At 47.4% G+C, this 20,919-nt stretch overlaps 1 protein-coding gene across 3 annotated transcripts in view; it reads right to left on the bottom strand.

Annotated features, from left to right (window-relative positions):
- Positions 1 to 6,781: 6,781 nt before the first annotated feature.
- ager (advanced glycosylation end-product specific receptor) overlaps positions 6,782 to 20,919 on the bottom strand; it is a 37,673-nt gene continuing 23,535 nt past the window's right edge. Inside the window, exons 7-13 of one of the 3 annotated variants that reach the window (XM_033047702.1) lie at positions 19,153 to 19,280; positions 16,758 to 16,890; positions 15,104 to 15,142; positions 13,315 to 13,350; positions 9,840 to 9,969; positions 7,891 to 7,972; positions 6,782 to 7,009 (exon numbers count right to left, since the gene is read on the bottom strand). In XM_033047702.1, coding sequence (XP_032903593.1) covers positions 6,998 to 7,009; positions 7,891 to 7,972; positions 9,840 to 9,969; positions 13,315 to 13,350; positions 15,104 to 15,142; positions 16,758 to 16,890; positions 19,153 to 19,280 — 560 coding nt within the window. In that variant the 3' untranslated portion in view covers positions 6,782 to 6,997. Of the gene's footprint in view, positions 7,010 to 7,842; positions 7,973 to 9,839; positions 9,970 to 13,314; positions 13,351 to 15,103; positions 15,143 to 16,757; positions 16,891 to 19,152; positions 19,281 to 20,919 lie in introns of those variants that run through there. The other 2 variants (XM_033047703.1, XM_033047699.1) reach the window with 2 other exon arrangements.

Genomic DNA, 20,919 nt, shown 5'->3' with positions numbered 1-20,919 from the left:
TTAGAAAGTTGGCAACCCTATCCTCCATTCACCTACTCCGGGCAAGATACTCTGTGCATTTACCTGATCTATTCCTCTCATGATTTTATACACCTCTAGAAGATCACCCCTCATCCTCCTGCGCTCCAAGGAATAGAGTCCCAGCCTGCTCAACCTCTCCCTGTAGCTCGGACCCTCTAGTCCTGGCAACATCCTTGTAAATTTTCTCTGTAGTCTTTCCAGCTTGACAACATCTTTCCTATAACATGGTGCCCAGAACTGAACACAATACGCTAAATACGGCCTCACCTATGCCTTATATAACTGCAACATGACCTCCCAACATCTATACTCAATGCTCTGATGAAGGCCAATGTGCCAAAAGCCTTCTTGACCACCATATCCACCTGTGATGCTACTTTCTACGACCCTGTACATGCAGTCCTAGATCCCTCTGCTCTACAACACTCCCCACAGCCCTACCGTTCATTCCGTAGGCCCTGCGCATGTTAGACTTCCCAAAATGCAACAACTCACATTTTGTTCAGCTTGGTTTTAGTTTAGAGATACAGTGCGGAAACTGGCCCTTCGGCCCACCGAGTCCGTGCCGACCAGCGATCCCCACACGTTGACACTCTCCTACACGCACTAGGGACAATTTTACCAAGCAAATCTACAAACCTGTACGTCTTGACTGTGGGAGGAAACCGGAGACCCAGGAAAAAACCCACGCAGGTCACGGGGAGAACGTACAAACTCCTTACAGACAGTACCTTAGTCAGGATTGAACCCGGGTCTCTGGCGCTGTGAGGCAGCAACTCTACCGCTGTGCCACCCTGCCGCCCCTATTAAATTCTGTATTAAATGCCATCAACTATTCCTCAGCCCACCTGGCCAACTAATCAACATCCTGGTGCAATTGTTGACAACCATCTTCACTATCTATAATACCACCCACCTTTGTGTCATCTGCACACTTGCTCATCATTGCATGTACAGAATACCGCACTCAAACACACAAAGCAGTCACTTGGTGCACAGATAATAACCTCTTACTCAACACATCAAAAACACACGAACTCATCATTGATCTCAGACGTAAGGCACAACCCAAGACCCCCCTACTCATCTCAGGCGAACCCATATCCACCACTGACTCATTCAAATTTCTTGGCACTCACATAAGCAATAACCTCAAATGGAAAATCAATTCAAATCACATCTACAAAAAAGCCAACCAAAGACTCTTCTTCCTCCGCCAGCTCAAGAAGTTTAGAGTAAGGAAACACCTCCTAATCCGATTCTACACAGCCATCATCCAAAGCATGCTCACTTCATCAATTACAGTCTGGTTCAGCAGTTTAGACACTCACTCCCATAATAAATTACAGCGCATAGTTAACAAAGCATCCAAAATCATCAGCACTCCCCTTCCATCAATAGAATCACTCCATCACAAACGGTCCGTGTCAAGGGTGAAGAAAATCATCTCTGATCCCTCCCACCCAGCTCACCACATCTTCCACCTGCTGCCATCAGGAAGGCGCTACAGCTCACTGCCCGCCAAGACATCTCGATTTAAAAACAGTTCTTACCCACACGCAATCCGAATTCTGAACACACTATGATAACAGCACATATCCTCCCAATGCATGTACTGTATATTGTATGATGTTGTGTTTTATGTTATGTTTGACGGGAATCAGCCTACCTTGTAACATCCTGTACTGAACCTGAATTCCACCAGCTTGACTGTGTGGTCATTAAATAATCTAATCTAATCTAATCTAATCATTGACATAGATGACAAACACTAATGGAACCAACACTGAACCCTGAGGCACACCACTAGTCACAGGCCTCCAGTCTGAAAAGCAACCTACCACCATCACCCTCTGCTTCCTTCCATGAAGCCAATGTTCTATCCATTCAGCTATCTCTCCTTGTATCGCATGGGATCTAATCTTCCAGAGCACCCTGCCATGCGGGACCTTGTCATATGCCTTGTGTTAAGTTAATAATCTTCCTAATCGATCAAAGTCAAACAATCGTAAAGCTGTTTGCTAATTACTTGCTGCATATGTTTTAATAGTTGGCCCCTCTCGGTCATGACTGACCATGGGTGATGCATCCTGGTCGGAAGAAGGTAGTTGAGGCCAGTTCATTGGCTATATTTAAGAGGGAGTTAGACGTGGCCCTTGTGGCTAAAAGGATCAGGGGGTATGGAGAGAAGGCAGGTATGGGATACTGAGTTGGATGATCAGCCATGATCATATTGAATGGCGGTGCAGGCACGAAGGGCCGAATGGCCTACTCCTGCACCTATTTTCTATGTTTCTATGTTTCTACGTTAGGGGCTCCGACTCCGGATTTTCTTGAGGTTTACTCCAGGAGCCTTTTCCATGACTGGATGTGGCCACAAGGCAGCAGAGGTTTTAAATCAGAGTTTTCCCTCTCCTAGATGGACTGCCTTCCCAGGCTGACGAGCCCCATCTGCCCGAGACTCGTGGGGGCGGGAGCGTCTACCTTCCCGTGCAGGTCTATAGCACCTGCCCACTGCCCATTTTAATAACATGGTTATGAATTCAGAAGGTGATGAATTCAGGAGGAATTCAATTCAGGGGGTAACATGAATTAAGTTTCAAATGAATGGAGCTGGTGGTAGTGGGGATAGTTCTAGGTTATAGGGGATGGATTTAATGGTGAGGGTTGGCAGACGGAATTTATTCCCAAAGTTTAAATTCCTCCCACATCGGCGGGCAAGGTTTGTATGTTACTTGTCCCTCTGTAAATTGTCGCTGGTGTTTAGGGGGAAGTGGATGAGAAACTGTGATAGCATAGAACTAGGGTCAACTCTGATCAATGGTCATTTAACCTACAAACCTGTCTTTGCAGCATAGGTTTCCCATATAGTTTCCCTTTCCCCTGAAGAAGGGTCTCGACCGGAAACATCATCTAATCCTTTTCTCCAGAGATGCTGCCTGATCCGCTGAGTTAATCCAGCCTTTTGTGTTCATCTACAGAATGGATTGACTGGGTTTATACTCACTGGAATTTTCAGAATAAGGGGTTGGCCACTTAGGACTGAGATTAGGAAAAGATTTTTCATCCAGAGAGTTGTGAATCTGTGGAATTCTCTGCCACAGAAGGCAGTGGAGGCCAATTCACTGGATGTTTTCAAGGGAGAGTTAGATTTAGCTCTTTGGGCAATCAGAATCAAGAATACTCGCTAGAATTTAGAAGATTGAGGGGGGATCTTATAGAAACTTACAAAATCCTTAAGGGGTTGGACAGGGTAGATGCAGGAAGATTATTCCCGATATTGGGGAAGTCCAGAACAACGGGTCACAGTTTAAGGATAAGGGGGAAGTCTTTTAGGACCGAGATGAGAAAAACATTTTTCACACAGAGAGTGGTGAATCTGTGGAATTCTCTGCCACAGAAGGTAGTTGAGGCCACAGTTCATTGGCTATATTTAAGAGGGAGTTAGATGTGGCCCTTGTAGCTAAAGGGATCAGGGTGTATGGAGAGAAGGCAGGTACAGGATACTGAGTTGGATGATCAGCCAAGATCATATTGAATGGCGGTGCAGGCTCGAAGGGCCGAATGGCCTCTACTCCTGCACCTATTGTCTATGTTTCTATGTTTACAGTGTGTGAATGTTGATGTTCACCAGAACACATGTGTGTATCTTGACTCTCAAATAATCTATGATTGAAACAATCTTTCACCCATATAATTTTTATTTGTGCCTTTAATATAGTTTATATGACCAGACTGTTGAATGCCTTCTTAAAATAGAAATGTATTGCCACACCATCGAGCAAGAAATGTCATCATAGTTTCACTGTAGGCAAGATCAAAGAGATGGCTTTCAACAAGGGTGAGATTCCTGGAAGGAATTGGAGAAAACAACACAAACACTACCAAATGTTCAAGAATATGTTTAAGAAACAGGTAAGTAAGTCAGTCAGTAAGTTTATTGGCCAAATATTCACATACAAGGAATTTGCCTTGGTGCTCCGCCCACAAGTAACAACATGACATACAGTGACAGTTACAAATGACTCAGAAAACACTAAACATTAATAATAATCAAACATTAATGATAAATCACCATTGATCAAGCATGTGAACCAACAAAATACCAGATCAAAGGGAGGCTACAGATTTTTGACTGTTGAGTAGAGCAACTACTCGTGGACAAAAACTGTTTTTGTGTCTGACTGTGGCAGCTTTGACAGTCCGGAGTCGCCTTCCAGAGGGAAGTGATTCAAAGAGTTTGTGGCCAGGGTGAGAGGGGTCAGAGATGATCTTGCCCGCTCGCTTCCTGGCCCTTGCAGTGTACAGTTCATCAATGGAGGGAAGGTTACCATATAACCATATAACAATTACAGCACGGAAACAGGCCATCTCGACCCTTCGAGTCCGTGCCGAACACATAATCTCCCCTAGTCCCATATACCTGCGCTCAGACCATAACCCTCCATTCCTTTCCCATCCATATAACTATCCAATTTATTTTTAAATGATAAAAACGAACCTGCCTCCACCACCTTCACTGGAAGCTCATTCCACACAGCTACCACTCTCTGAGTAACATTAGTCCCCCCTCATGTTACCCCTAAACTTCAGTCCCTTAATTCTCAAGTCATGTCCCCTTGTTTGAATCTTCCCTACTCTCAGTGGGAAAAGCTTTTCCACGTCAACTCTGTCTATCCCTCTCATCATTTTAAAAACCTCTATCAAGTCCCCCCTTAACCTTCTGCGCTCCAAAGAATAAAGCCCTAACTTGTTCAACCTTTCTCTGTAACTTAGTTGCTGAAACCCAGGCAACATTCTAGTAAATCTCCTCTGTACTCTCTCTATTTTGTTGCAGCCCATAACCTTCTCAGCTGATCGGACGATTCGCTGCAGCCTCCAGGTGTCGTGCTTGGTGGCTGAGCCAAACCAGACCATGATGGAGAAGGTGAGAACAGACTCTACGATGGCCGTGTAGAATTGGCCCATCATTGCCTATGGCAGATTGTGCATGGATAGGACAGGTTTGGAGGGATGTGGACCAAGCGCAGGCAGGTAGGACTAGTGTAGCTGGGACATGTTGGCCAGTGTGGGCAAGTTGGGTCAAAGGGCCTGTTTCCACACTGTTTCATTCTATGACTCTCTAGACTACCTGCGTGAGACCGGGGAGTCCTTCAAACCCGTATCCCATTTACTCAAGATGCTCTTGAGTAAGCCCGAGCTGACCAGCGATCACCCCACATACTAACACTGTCATACACAAATATGGACAATTTAACCAAAGACAATTAACCTACAAACCTGTACGTCTTTGGAGTGCTCCAACAGTGACTGAACCACACAAGTGCTGTCTGTACGGAGTTTGCAAGTTCTCCCTGTGACTGCGTGCGTTTTCTCCGGGTGCTCCGGTTTCCTCCCACACTCCAAAGTCGTACAGGTTTGTAGGTTAATTGGCTTCGGTTAAAAATTGTAAATTGTCTTTTGTGTGCGTAGGATAGTGCTAGTGTGCGGGGCGATCCCTGGTCGGCGCAGACTCGGTGGGCTGAAGGGTCTGTTTCCGCGCTGTACCTCTAAAGCCTGAAGGGCGTCGGATAAGGAGGGAAGAAGCGCTGTGAATGTGAAGCCAGATGAAAGGATACAGATATAGGTTTATTATTAGTGTTTAAGAAGGAACTGCAGATGCTGGAAAATCGAAGGTACACAAAAAAGCTGGAGAAACTCAGCGGTTGCAGCAGCATCTATGGAGCGAAGGAAATAGGCAACGTTTTGGGTCTGAAGAAGGGTTTCGGCCTATTTCCTTCGCTCCATAGATGCTGCTGCACCCGCTGAGTTTCTCCAGCTTTTTTGTGTACCTTAGGATTATTATTATCTAGGTGGGCAAAGGGAAGAGGGGGGTGGGGGGATAAAAAGGGACTGGGGGAGGAATGGGTGGGTGGTTACTGAAAATTGGAGAATACAGTGTTCACTAGAGATCTCTGCTCAATCTCTACCCAGTCTCTTACCCTTTAAAAGCCTCCACACACAAATCAGGTGCGAACCAAAGGCAGTCCAGGAAATCAAAAGGAACTGTGTAGGAAGGAACTGAAGATGCTTGTTTACGCCAGAGATGCTGCCTGTCCCGTTGAGTAACTCAGCGGGACAGACAGCGTCCCTGGAGAGAATGGGTGACGCTTCGAGTAAAATCTGAAGAAGGGTCCTGACCTGAAACGTCACCCATTCCGTCTCCCCAGAGATGCTGCCTGTCCCGCTGAGTTACTCCAGCATTTTGTGTCTGTCTTTGGAATCAAAAGTAAATACCTCTCTTTTATATCATCAGACAGGGCAACTTACAAAACCACGGGGCACACGGGCATGAAGTCAGTCGCAAAATATTAAATCGCCAGTTTATTTCTCAAGGAAATACCTTTACAAGGATGTTGCCAGGACTTGAGGGCCTGAGCTTTAGGGAGAGGTTGAGCAGGCCGGGATTCTATTCCTTGGAGCGCAGGAGGATGAGGGGTGATCTTATAGAGGTGTATAAATCATGAGAGGAATAGATCGGGTAGATGCACAGAGTCTCTTGCCCAGAGTAGGAGAATCAAGGACCAGAGGCCACAGGTTCAAGGTGAAGGGGAAAAGATTTAATAGGAATCTGAGAAGTAACTTTTTCATGCAAACGGTGGTGGGTGTATGGAACAAGCTGCTGGAGGAGATAGTTGAGGCTGGGACTATCCCGACGTTTAAGAAACAGTTGGACAGGTACATGAATAAGATAGGTTTGAAGGAATATGGACCACAGGTGGGACTAGTGTAGCTGGGACATGTTGGCCGGTGTGGGCAAATTGGGCCGAAGGGCCTGTCTCCATGCTGTATCACTCTATGGATAGGTTGTAAATACTAGAGGCCTTGCTTTAAGATGCACCAAAGGCCAATGTTTAAGATAGACGAGCTAACTCGGTCTTTGGTAGGATGTTCCTCTCGGGATTCATCAGCGAGGTTGGGTATTCTTCCTCATTGCTCACTGTTCCTGCTAAGAAAGAAAGGAAGATTGTACAAGGCATCCACCATAACACAGATACTTAAGGGCTTGGACACACTAGAGGCAGGAAACATGTTCCCGATGTTGGGGGAGTCCAGAACTAGGGGCCACACAGTTTAAGAATAAGGAGTAAGCCATTTAGAACGGAGACGAGGAAACACTTTTTCTCACAGAGAGTGGTGAGTCTGTGGAATTCGCTGCCTCAGAGGGCGGTGGAGGCAGGTTCTCTGAATGCTTTCAAGAGAGAGCTAGATAGGCTTCTTAAAAATAGCGGAGTCAGGGGATATGGGGAGAAGGCAGGAATGGGGTACTGATTGTGGATGATCAGCCATGATCACATTGAATGGCGGTGCTGGCTCGAAGGGCCAAATGGCCTACTCCTGGGTACACAAAAATGCTGGAGAAACTCAGCGGGTGCAGCAGCATCTATGGAGCGAAGGAGATAGGCAATGTTTCGGGCCGAAACCCTTCTTCAGACGGTATGTAGGCCTACTCCTGCACCTATTGTCTATTGTCTATTTAGAGATAAAGCATGGAAACGGACTTCAGCCCACCGAGTCTGCGCCGACCAGCGATCCCCGTACACTAGCACTAATCGACACACTAGGGACAATTTACAATCTTTACCAAGGCTAATTTAAGCTACAAGCCTGCACGTCTTTGGGATGTGGGAGGAAACCGGAGCAGCCGGTGAAAGCCCACACGATCACAGGGAGAATGTACAAACGCCGTACAGACAGCACCCGTAATCAGGTTCGATCCCGGGTCTCTGGTGCTGTGAGGCAGCAACTCTACCCGCTGTGCCACCCCAAATGACGATTTGCCACCATTTAACAATTAAACCCTGGTGAATCTTGACGCAGTTGACCCACCTCTCCCTCGAGTGTCTCTGCTGTAGGAGGGGCCTTCTCTGGATCCATGGCTCTTGTCTCCTCGAAATCCTCCAATCGTTTCCTTAAAGAGGTAGAAATGTGGCAAAGATGGGAATGTTATGGAATCTCTGGTCACACTGGGAATGTTCTGATCCCACTGATCCCACTCTGTTCCCTCTCTGTCCCACCCATCCCCTCCCCCTCCCCCTCACACCAAGAACCCGCATCCACTCACACACGAGTTCTATGTCATCCCGTTACAAAACCACGGGGCACACGGGCTTGAAGTCAGTCGCAAAATATTAAATCGCCAGTTTATTTCTCAAGGAAATACCTTTACAAGGATGTTGCCAGGACTTGAGGGCCTGAGCTATAGGGAGGTGGAGCAGGCTGGGTCTCTATTCCTTGGAGCGCAGGAGGATGAGGGGTGATCTTATAGAGGTGTATAAAATCATGAGAGGAATAGATCGGGTAGACGCACAGAGTCTCTTGCCCAGAGTAGGTGAATCGAGGACCAGAGGCCACAGGTTCAAGGTGAAGGGGAAAAGATTTAATAGGAATCTGAGGGGTAACTTTTTCACACAAAGGGTGATGGGTGTATGGAACGAGCTGCCAGAGGAGGTAGTTGAGGCTGGGACTATCCCGACGTTTAAGAAACAGTAGGACAGGTACATGAATAAGACAGGTTTGGAGGGATATGGACCAAAGGCGGGCAGGTGGGACAAGTGTAGATGGGACATGTTCCATTTACTTTCCATCCACTTTCTCATCCACTCCCGACACACCAGGGACAATATATAGCATTGGTGACCCTCGGTGACTATCTTCGATCGGACTTTAGTGCTTTACCTTGCACTAAACGTTATTCCCTTATCATGTATCTATACACAGTAAATGGCTCGATTGTAATCATGCACAGTCTTCCCACTGACTGGTTAGCACGCAACAAAGGCTTTTCACTGTACCTCGGCACATGTGACAATAAACTAAACTGAAACTGAAACCCCCTGGACTGGCTCCGTTCATACACTGGTTCAATTATATTCCACTTTCGCATCCGCTCCCGACACACGAGGGCAGCACTGTGGCGCAGTGGTAGAGTTGCCGTATAGCGCTTTCAGCGCCAGAGTTCCATCCCGACTACGGGTGCAGTCTGTACGGAGTTTGCACGTTCTCCCCGTGACCTGCGTGGGTTTTCTCCGAGATCTTCGGTTTCCTCCCACACTCCAAAGACGTACAGCTTTGTAGGTAAATTGGCTTTCAATACAGTAAATATTCTACAAATATAAATTGTTCCTGGTGTGTGTAGGATAGTGTTATTGTGCGGGGATCGCTGGTCGGAGCGGACTCTGTGGGCCGAAGGGCCTGTTTCCGCGCTGTATCTCCTAACTAAACTAAGCTAATCTAAGCTAAACACTGGGGGCGATTTACAGAGGCCCAATTATGTCTTTGGAGTGTGGGAGGAAACTGGAGCATAGAAACATAGAAAATAGGTGCGGGAGGAGGCCATTCGGCCCTTCGAGCCAGCACCGCCATTCATTGTGATCATGGCTGATCGTCCCCTATCAATAACCCGTGCCTGCCTTCTCCCCATATCCCTTGACTCCACTAGCCCCTAGAGCTCTATCTAACTCTCTCTTAAATCCATCCAGTGACTTGGCCCCCACTGCCCTCTGTGGCAGGGAATTCCATAAATTCACAACTCTCTGGGTGAAAAAGTTTTTTCTCATCTCAGTCGTAAATGACCTCCCCTTTATTCTAAGCTCCTGGACAAAACCCACGCAGATAAGGGGGAGACGGTACAAACTGCACACAGACCATGCCCGCGGTCAGCTCTCTGGCGCTGTGAGTCAGCGGTTCTACCCACTGCGCCGCTTGGTAAGGAGCCATCTCCAGTGGTAGATCCGCCTAGGTGGGAAACGGGGTGAGGTTTTGGGGGAAGGACTCACTTTTCCTTCTTCTGCCGATGGTAGCAGATGTAGTAGGCGACGGAGATGAAGAAGGCCACCAGAGACAGTGTGACGATGATCCCAATCACCATGCCAGCTCGGTTCAGGGTCCCGGGCCCTCCGTGACCATCTGTCAACAGATCACACAGCTACTTCAGGAGATCCACCGGGCCAGATCCATACTGATCGTACAGAACAATGTCTCCCTCATCGCAGCAGGGAGGTTCTACTGCAGTTGTACAGGGTCTTGGTGACACCACACCTGGAGTATTGCGTACAGTTTTGGTCTCCTAATCTGAGGAAAGACATCCTTGCCATAGAGGGAGTACAGAGAAGGTTCACCAGACTGATTCCTGCGATGTCAGGACTTTCATACGAAGAAAGACTGGATAGACTCGGCTTGTACTCGCTAGAATTTAGAAGACTGAGGGGGGGATCTTATAGAAACTTACAAAATTCTTAAGGGGTTGGACAGGCTAGATGCAGGAGGATTGTTCCCGATGTTGGGGAAGTCCAGAACAAGGGGTCACACAGTTTAAGGATAAGGGGGAAATCTTTTAGGACCGAGATGAGGAAAACATTTTTCACCCAGAGAGTGGTGAATCTGTGGAATTCTCTGCCACAGAAGGTAGTTGAGGCCAGTTCATTGGCTATATTTAAGAGGGAGCTAGATGTGGCCCTTGTGGCGAAAGGGATCAGGGGGTATGGAGAGAAGGCAGGTACAGGATACTGAGTTGGATGATCAGCCATGATCATATTGAATGGCGGTGCAGGCTCGAAGGGCCGAATGGCCTACTCCTGCACCTATTGTCTATGTTTCTATGTTTCATCCAGCCTTGGTCCTCCATGTCCCCACGGCTCCCAAACCCTTCCAAGGCTACCATTCATATTGAGTAGTTGCATCATGGTGGTGTTGGCATTGGAGGTATTGGTATTGAGTCCTTGGCCCATGTCCTCATGACCACCATGGCTTCCATTGTTATCGAGTGGTTGCATCATGGAGATATTGGTATTGGAGGTAGGCACAAAATGCTGGAGTAACTCAGCGGGTGAGGCAGCATCTATGGAGAGAAGGAATGGGTGACGTTTCGGGTCGAGACCCTTCTTGAGACTGATGTCGGTGGTATTGGTTTTGGAGGTATTGGTATTGGTATCATCGGTATTTGTATATATATATATATATAGATATATATGTGTGTGCTTGTGCGGTGTGTGTGCATAGAAACATAGAAAATAGGTGCAGGAGTAGGCCATTCGGCCCTTCGAGCCTGCACCGCCATTCAATATGATCATGTCTGATCATCCAAATCAATATCCAATGCCTGCCTTCTCTCCATACCCCCCTGATCCCTTTAGCTACAAGAGCCACATCTAACTCCCTCTTAAATCCAGCCGATGAACTGGCCTCAACTACCTTCTGTGGCAGAGAATTCCACAGATTCACCACTCTCTGTGTGAAAAATGTTTTTCTCATCTCGGTCCTAAAAGACTTCCCTCTTATCCTTAAACTGTGACCCCTTGTTCTGGACTTCCCCAACATCGGGAATAATCTTCCTGCATCTAGCCTGTCCAACCCCTTTAGAATTTTGTAAGTTTCTATAAGATCCCCCCTCAATCTTCTAAATTCTAGCGAGTACAAGCCGAGTCTATCCAGTCTTTCTTCATATGAAAGTCCTGACATCCCAGGAATCAGTCTGGTGAACCTCCTCTGTACTCCCTCTATGGCAAGAATGTCTATCCTCATGTATATATATATATATATATATATACTAGACCAGGTGCGGACCTGTTGGGCTCGTCTCCCAAGGAAATATTCCACCACTCACCCATAGCCCCCAATTGCACAGGCGCGGCTGACGGGTTCCCATTGTGGCGCCAGAGTTCCCCGTTGTGACTCGAGTCACGGCAAACCCTCCCCCAACTGCGCAGGCGCGGACGGCAAGTGGGAACACGACTGCGACGTTTTCAAAGTTCAAAATGTCAATAACCTGTAAAATATCACCCCCTCCTCCCCGCCTCCATTACCACGCCATCCCTCTTCCAATCCCTATCCTCCTCCATTCCCCCTCATCCCCCAGCACCATCTCCCCCTCCTCTTCACCCTCCCTCTTCTTTCCCCTCTCCTCCTCCCCTCCCCAATTCCCTCCCTCACCTCTCCTTTCCCCTACCCTCAGTCACCCTCCCTTCCTCCCTCCATAGCCCCACTCCCCTCCCTACCCCCCTCCTCTCCCTCCATCCCCTTGCTCCCCCACTCCTCACCTCCCCCATCCCACCCCCCACAATGAAAATCGCAATGTTTATTTTTAATGTAACCTCCCCCCTATCGCACCCCCCCCCCCCCCAACAATTAAAAATCATATTCCTTCTTTAAAATAACCTAAACACAATGTCAGCTGTTAATGAAAACGGAAGAATTTGATTAAATTCATTTTTTTTGAAAATTGTGATTTTTTAAATATAAATGAGATTCAGGATCCCATCGCGACGTCATTGTAACATAGAAACATAGAAACATAGAAATTAGGTGCAGGAGTAGGCCATTCGGCCCTTCGAGCCTGCACCGCCATTCAATATGATCATGGCTGATCATCCAACTCAGTATCCCGTACCTGCCTTCTCTCCATACCCTCTGATCCCTTTAGCCACAAGGGCCACATCTAGCTCCCTCTTAAATCCAGCCGATGAACTGGCCTCAACTACCTTCTGTGGCAGAGAATTCCACAGATTCACCACTCTCTGTGTGAAAAATGTTTTTCTCATCTCGGTCCTAAAAGATTTCCCCCTTATCCTTAAACTGTGACCACTTGTTCTGGTCTTCCCCAACATCGGGAATAATCTTCCTGCATCTAGCCTGTCCAACCCCTTAAGAATTTTGTAAGTTTCTATAAGATCCCCCCTCAGTCTTCTAAATTCTAGCGAGTACAACCCGAGTCTATCCAGTCTTTCTTCATATGAAAGTCCTGCCATCCCAGGAATCAGTCTGGTGAACCTTCTCTGTACTCCCTCTATGGCAACTTGTCCCTGTCCCTGTCTATTATTTTTGTAATGTATAAAATGTCAATAACTTATAAAATATAACATCAATCTGAATGAAACTTGGCTATTGCATACCAGATGACAATGGTGAGTAAGGTGGGCCAAAAATTGTAGCACTATCGTGTATCGTTTTGGCTGTTTTTCGGTAAATCACGCACACGCAGTTGGTAATTTCCACAACACTGTACCATCTCTCAAGTTTACATCGGACACAAGCCGGCAATGGCGGTCCTGCTTACCCAGAAGGCCGCGTGGTGCAGAAAGGGCCCTGGATGCAGCAGGTCGCCGCGGAGACGGTTAGTACTCTCAGTGAGGTATCTCGTGCAGGGATGTGGGGAGGGTGATTCCCACGTAGGTAAAACCCTGACTTACGTAAGGGTTCACTGAAGATCGTAGCTCTCACGTAAGTCGGGGAGTGTCTCCACCACTGGCTTCTTACCTTTTGAGTGACTCCCCGCAGTGAAAATTGAGTTACCTGCAGAATGAAAGAGAAAATAAAACGTTACACTGAGCCCCTTCTCCTCCCCAACCCACTGTGTCACTCATAACTTATAAGGTCATAAGTGATAGGAGCAGAATTAGGCCATTCGGCCCAACAAGTCAACTGCCATTCAATCATGTTCAAAAGGGAACTGCAGATGCTGGAATATCGAAGGTACACAAAATTGCTGGGGAAACTCAGCGGGTGCAGCAGCATCTATGGAGCGAAGGAAATAGGCGACGTTTCGGGCCGAAACGTCGCCTATTTCCTTCGCTCCATAGATGCTGCTGCACCCGCTGAGTTTCCCCAGCAATTTTGTGTACCTTTGCCATTCAATCATGGCTGATCTATCTCTCCCTCTCAATCCCATTCTCCTGCCTTCTCCCCATAACCCCTGACACCCGTACTAATTAAGAATCTATCTATTTCTGCTTTTAAAGTATCCATTGACTTGGTCTCCACAGCCTTCTGTGGCAAAGAATTCCACAGATTCACCACCCTCTGACTAATGAAATTCCTCCTCATCTCCTGCCTAAAGGAACGTCCTTTAATTCTGAGGCTGTGGCCGCTGGTCCTCAACTCTCCCACTAGTGGAAACATCCTCTCCACATCCACTCTATCCAAGCCACTCACAATTCTATATGTTTCAATGAGGACCCCCTTCATTCTTCTAAACTCCAGCGAGTACAGGCCCAGTGCCGACAAACGCTCATCGTAGGTTAACCCACTCATTCCTGGGATCATTCTCGTAAACCTCCTCTGGACCCTCTCCAGAGCCAGCACATCCTTCCTCAGATACGGTGCCCAATGACATTAAATGCCAAAGCAGGCACAATGGCCTAGAGCTGCTCTTATGATGGGATGGTGGGACTGTCATATCCTGAGAGAATGGAGCAGCTGGGCTTGTACACTCTGGAGTTTAGAAGGATGAGAGGGTATCTCATTGAAACATATAAGATTGTTAAGGGCTTGGACACACTAGAGGCAGGAAACATGTTCCCGATGTTGGGGGAGTCCAGAACCAGGGGCCACAGTTTAGAAATAAGGGGTAAGCCATTTAGAACGGAGACGAGGAAACACTTTTTCTCACAGAGAGTGGTGAGTCTGTGGAATTCTCTGCCCGGAGGCAGGTTCTCCAGATGCTTTCAAGAGAGAGGCTCTTTAAAATAGCGGAGTCAGGGGATATGGGGAGAAGGCAGGAACGGGGTACTGATTGGGAATGATCAGCCATGATCACATTGAATGGCGGTGCTGGCTCGAAGGGCCGAATGGCCTACTCCTGCACCTATTGTCTATTGTCACCCATAGTCAGGATCAAACCCAGATCTCTGGTGCTGTAAGGCAGCAACTCTACCGCTGCGCCAACGTGCCACTCTGAAAATGTTTTTGTTTTGCGTGCTATCCAGTCAGCGGAAAGACTATACATGATTACAATCAAGCCGTCCACAGTCTACAGATACAGGATAGAGGGAATAATGAAGATGGACACAAAATGCTGGAGTAACTCAGCGGGTCAGGCAACATCAGGTCTCGATCTGAAACGTCACCTCTTTCTTATCTCCACTAGATGCTGCCTGACTCACTGAGTTACTCCAACAGGGGAATAAAGTTTTGTGCTAGATAAAGTTCGGTAAAGTCCGATCAAAGTCAGTTGGTGAGTTGTGCCAGGAATTCACTAAAGGTTGGCCCATTGAACCATCGCAACACCGCTAAACCTAGCCGCGGGTGCCTCCTGAGTAAGCCTTACCTCGTCCCTCACCGTCTAATGCGTTGTTATTCTCTCTCGCTGCGATGGAGGCAAAGAAAGAAGAAAACATTCAGAACACCAGGTTGGAAACATGTCTCTGTTCATCTACACAGCTTCTCAGGTAAGTTACGGTTGAGATGGGACTACTTGGGTGAGATGGACTGGGACTGGTTGGGACTGGGACTAGTTGGGACTGGGACTATTTGGGTGAGATAATAATAATAATAATAAATTTTATTTAATGGGCGCCTTTCAGACATCTCAAGGACACCTTACATAGTAATCGGAATAACATATAATCGGAATATAACAAATAATAAAGACATCACAGAGACACAAATTAAAAACAGAATTCAATCCAAAAACAGAAAATCAAAAACACAGTGTGAACTGAGATGGACTGGGACTAGTTGGGACTGGGACTAGTTGGGTGAGATGGACTGGGACTAGTTGGGACTGGGACTAGTTGGGTGAGATGGACTGGGACTAGTTGGAACTGGGACTGGAATGAGGTGCACTGGGACTAGTTGGGTGAGAAGGACTGGGACTATTTGGGACAGAGACTAGAATGAGATGGACTAGGACTAGTTGGGACTGGGACTGGAATGAGATGGACTGGGACTAGTGTGAAATGGACGGACTCAATGGGTGAGATGGACTGGGCTTCAATGGGTGAGATGGACTGGGACTTGTTGGGTGAGGAGGACTGGGACTAGTTGAGACTGGGATTAGAATGAGTTGGACAAGGACGTTGGGTGAGATGAACTGGGACTAGTTGAGTGGGAAATTCTGGGACTAGTTAGTGAGATGGACTGGGACTAGTTGGGACTAGGACTAGTTAGGTAAGAAGGACTTGGACTAGTTGGGTGAGATGGAGTGGGGCTAGTTGAGTGGGAAGTTCTGGGACTAGTTAGTGAGATAGAGTGGGACTAGTTGGGACTAGGACTGGTTGGGTGAATTGGACAGGGACAAGTTGGGTGGGATGGACTGGATTGAGGGTGAGAAGGATCGGTGAGATGGACTGGGATGAGTAGGGTGGGATGGTCTAGGATGTTGGGTTAGAAAGATTGGGACTAGTTGGGTGATATATTCAGGGACTAGATGGGTGAGTTGTGTCTGGGATTAGATGGGTGAGGGGTCTGGGATTAGATGGGTGAGGGGTCTGGGACTAGATGGGTGAGGGGTCTGGGATTAGATGGGTGTTGGGTCTGGGATTAGATGGGTGAGGGGTCTGGGACTAGATGGGTGAGGGGACTGGGATTAGATGGGTGAGGGGACTGGGATTAGATGGGTGAGGGGTCTGGGATTAGATGGGTGAGGGGTCTGGGACTAGATGGGTGAGTGGTCTGGGACTAGATGGGTGAGTGGTCTGGGACTAGATGGGTGTTGGGACTGGGATTAGATGCGTGAGTGGTCTGGGACTAGATGGGTGTTGGGACTGGGATTAGATGGGTGTTGGGTCTGGGATTAGATGGGTGTTGGGTCTGGGATTAGATGGGTGAGGGGTCTGGGACTAGATGGGTGTTGGGACTGGGATTAGATGGGTGTTGGGTCTGGGATTAGATGGGTGAGGGGTCTGGGATTAGATGGGTGAGATAGACAGGAACTAGATGGGTGAGTTGGACTTGGACTAGATGGGTGAGTTGGGTCTTACCCTTCACTCGGATCTCCTTCAGGGCCGAACGCTGGTTGAAGTTGAAGTCGAAGACGGTGCACTGGTAACTTCCTTCATCCCTCTTGCTCACCGCCTGGATGGTGTACTGGTCCAAGGTGCCTAACAGCTTCCCCTGAGACCCAGATCCAAGAGTCAGCAATGTCCTGGTATGGCCAACCCATCCCCCTTAACACTCGACAGGAAGAAACTGCAGATGCTGGTTCATTAGTGTAAGGAGCAGAATTAGGCCATTCGGCCCATCAAGTCTACTCCCCCATTCAATCATGGCTGATCAATATCTCCCTTCTAACCCCATTCTCCTGCCTTCTCCCCATAACCCCTGATTAATCAATAATCCATCTATCTCTGCCTTAACTATATACATTGATGTCCACCACAGCCTTCTATGGCAAAGAATTCCACAGATTCACCACCCTCTGGCTAAATAAATTCCTCCTCATCTCGTTCCGAAAGGAATGTCCTTTAATTTTGAGGCTGTGACCTCTAGTCCTAGACTCTCCCACCAGTGGAAACATCCTCTCCACGTCCACTCTATCCAGGCCTTTCACTATTTGCTAAGTGTCAGTGAGGTCCCTTCTTCAGACTGCCAGTGATGTTTTGGGTCGAGACCTTCTTTGGACTGCTGAAGAAGGGTCTTGACCCGAAACGTCACCCATTCCTTCTCTCCAGAGAATCTTCCCTTCAGAGTGTGGGAGGAAACCGAAGACCTCGGAGAAAACCCACGCAGGTCACGGGGAGAACGTGCAAACTCCGTACAGACAGCACCCGTAGTCGGGATGGAACCCGGGTCTCTGGCGCTGTGAGGCAGCAACTCTACCGCTGCGCCACCGTGACACCCCTGAACCCTTCTTCAGACGGATCGGAGTAGGGGGGTGGAAACTGGAAGAGAGGTGGGCGTGGGACAAAACATGGCAAGTGTTAGGTGGATACAGGAGAGGGGATGGGGAGGGAGGGGTTGAATGGCAGATGGGTGGACAAAGGTGAGAGATGATAAGGGGACCAGAAAAAAGTGTCAGATAGAGGAGAGGAGTGAAATATAAAGCCAGAGGGAGTTAGAGTGTGGAAGAGTCTCGACAAGAAACATCACCCATTCCTTCTCTCCAGAGATGCTGCCTGTCCCCTAATCCTCCGCCATTTCCGCCACCTCCAACGTGACCCCACCACTCGCCACATCTTCCCATCTCCCCCCATGTCTGCCTTCCGCAAAGACCGCTCCCTCCGCAACTCCCTCGTCAATTCTTCCCTTCCCTCCCGCACCACCCCCTCCCCGGGCACTTTCCGTTGCAACCGCAAGAAATGCAACACCTGTCCCTTCACCTCCCCCCTCGACTCCATTCAAGGTCCCAAGCAGTCGTTCCAGGTGCGACAAAGGTTCACCTGTATCTCCTCCAACCTCATCTACTGCATCCGCTGCTCTAGATGTCAGCTGATTTACATCGGTGAGACCAAGCATAGGTTGGGCGATCGTTTCGCCGAACACCTCCGCTCAGTCCGCAATAACCTACCTGACCTCCCGGTGGCTCAGCACTTCAACTCCCCCTCCCATTCCCAATCCGACCTCTCTGTCCTGGGTCTCCTCCATTGCCAGAGTGAGCAACAGTGGAAATTGGAGGAACAGCACCTCATATTCCGTCTGGGGTCCTTGCGTCCTTATGGCATTAACATTGAATTCTCCCAATTTGGCTAGCCCTTGCTGTCTCCTCCCCTTCCTTAACCCTCTAGCTGTCTCCTCCCATCCGCCCGCCCTCGGGCTCCTCCTCCTCCTCCCTTTTTCCTTCTTTCTTTCCCCACCCCCCACCAGTCTGAAGAAGGGTTTTGGCCCGAAACGTCGCCTATTTCCTTCGCTCCATAGATGCTGCTGCACCCGCTGAGTTTCCCCAGCTATTTTGTGTACCTTCGATATTCCAGCATCTGCAGTTCCCTTTTGATCACTGCTGCCTGTCCCGCTGAGTTACTCCAGCATTTTGTGTCTATCTTCGGTGTAAACCAGTATGTGAAATCCCCTTCCTGCACACTATGCCTGAACTAGGAGCCAGAGAATGGTGAAACCAGGGAGGGGAGGAGATGCTCCTGAGGGCTCACTGGAACTATGAACCAACACCGACACCACTCCCACCTCTATGCATTGGATTCAGGCAGGCTCACCCACCCAGTGCGCATGCGCGTCTATTATTATTTGTTCATTAAATAGCATCAGCATGTTTTAAATCCATGTCATGTCTGTATGCATTATCAATGTTTCCCTTATCTGTGGTCAATTGATGCAGTTGTGTTTGTGTGGACTCGTTCCACGGCATGAAATCGCAGAGCTTTGAAATCTTCACGGATTCACTCACGTGACTCCGAAGTAAAATAGTAAGATTCCACTACTCACATCCTTTTCCCACAGGTACTCAATCGGTGGCGGGTTGGTGTCAGCTCTGCATTTCAGCGTGATACTCCCGCCTTCATCGATCAATTCGTCTGAAGGTTCCACCTCTATCTCAACGTTCTCGATCGCATCTGTGGAGTGAATAGGAGCAAGACGTACAGGGCTCAGAATGGCGGCGACCTCTCATAGTCCCAGCACTGCCCACCGTACATTATATCCACTGTGGACCCACCATTATGGTCCCCATTGTCCACAATATATTGTAGCCACTGGTGTGTTGGACACACCATTAGAAACATAGAAAAATAGGTGCAGGGGTAGGCCATTCAGCACTTTGAGCCAACACTCCCATTCAATATGATCATGGTTGATCATCCACAATCAGAACCCCGTTCCTGCTTTCTCCCCATATCCCGTGATTCCGTTACTCCTAAGAGCCAAATGCCTGCCCTGCTGAGTTACTCCAGCACTGTGTCCATCTCCTGATTAAACCAGCATCTGCAGTTCCATCCTACACATTTACCTTGCACTAAACGCTGTTGGGACAGATGGGAAGATGATGTGTTATATGTACACAAATGTTCGATTAACGTTAGACGCACACTGATCCAATTTATAATTGTACACAGATTATATTACTCAAAAACAAAACTAAATAATTTTTTTCCAAATGTCTCCCCCATCTGTGATAAGTGTCTAACTCAAGAGGCAACAATAGGCAAGGCAAGGCAAGGCAAGGCAACTTTATTTATATAGCACATTTCATACACGAGGCAGACTCAAAGTGCTTCACATAAAAAACATGTCATACAATAAATGAAATAATAAAATGAAATAAAATAGAAGAACTAAAAGAAAAGAAAAGCAAAATTAAAAATGCATTATAAAAAGTGCAAAAGTTAAAAGTGCAATGTAGTTAAGATTTAGCTGAAAGCTAAAGTAAACATAAAAGTTTTCAGTCTTGTTTTAAAAGTGGTCAAAGTTGAGGCAAGTCTTAAATCTTCAGGAAGTTTATTCCAGCTATTTGTTGCATAGTAACTAAATCCTGCTTTCCCATGTTTTGTATTTACTCTGGGAATCACTAGCAGATTGGTTTCAGAAGATCTTAGCGGTCTAGAAGGCTTATATAGTGGAAGCATGTCAGTGATATACTTTGGCCCTAAACCATGTAGTGATTTATAGGTGAGCAGCAGGATTTTAAAATCAATTCTCTGACATACAGGGAGCCAATGTAAGGATTTAAGAATTGGTGTAATATGCTCAAATTTTTTGGTCTTTGTTAGAACTCTAGCAACAGCGTTCTGAACAAGCTGTAGCTGCCTGACAGTTTTTTTTGGAAGACCTGCAAGGAGACCGTTACAATAATCTAGCCTACTATTAATAAAGGCATGTACAAGTTTTTCTAAGTCTTGAGCTGACAATAGCACACTCGTGTGTTTCCTGTGCAAAACTTCAGAAATTTTGGAAGCTTTTCAAAAATATTTAAATTAAGTTTGGACCCAAATACAGAATTGATTATTTTCGGAGCAAGGGAAGCCTGTTCTGAACTAACGATATTTCAAAGATGTTTCCTAAACTATGGTTTGATATCGGCAAAAAAAATTCTGGAAAAAACGCTCCTATCCCAACGTTTAAAATGTGGATCACAAATATGTCGGAAATATTACATCTGGAGGAAATGAGACTCGTTCTAGCAGGAAAACAAGAACAATTCTTAAGAATATGGTCACCTTTTATTGATTTGTTGCAAGTGTAATATGGTGCAACACA

The sequence above is a fragment of the Amblyraja radiata genome, chromosome 30 (genome assembly GCF_010909765.2).
Source record: "Amblyraja radiata isolate CabotCenter1 chromosome 30, sAmbRad1.1.pri, whole genome shotgun sequence".
In the NCBI taxonomy this organism is placed as follows: Eukaryota; Metazoa; Chordata; class Chondrichthyes; order Rajiformes; family Rajidae; genus Amblyraja; species Amblyraja radiata.
The sequence above is the reverse complement of the archived record's forward strand: the minus strand, read 5'-3'. Positions and strand labels throughout refer to the sequence as shown.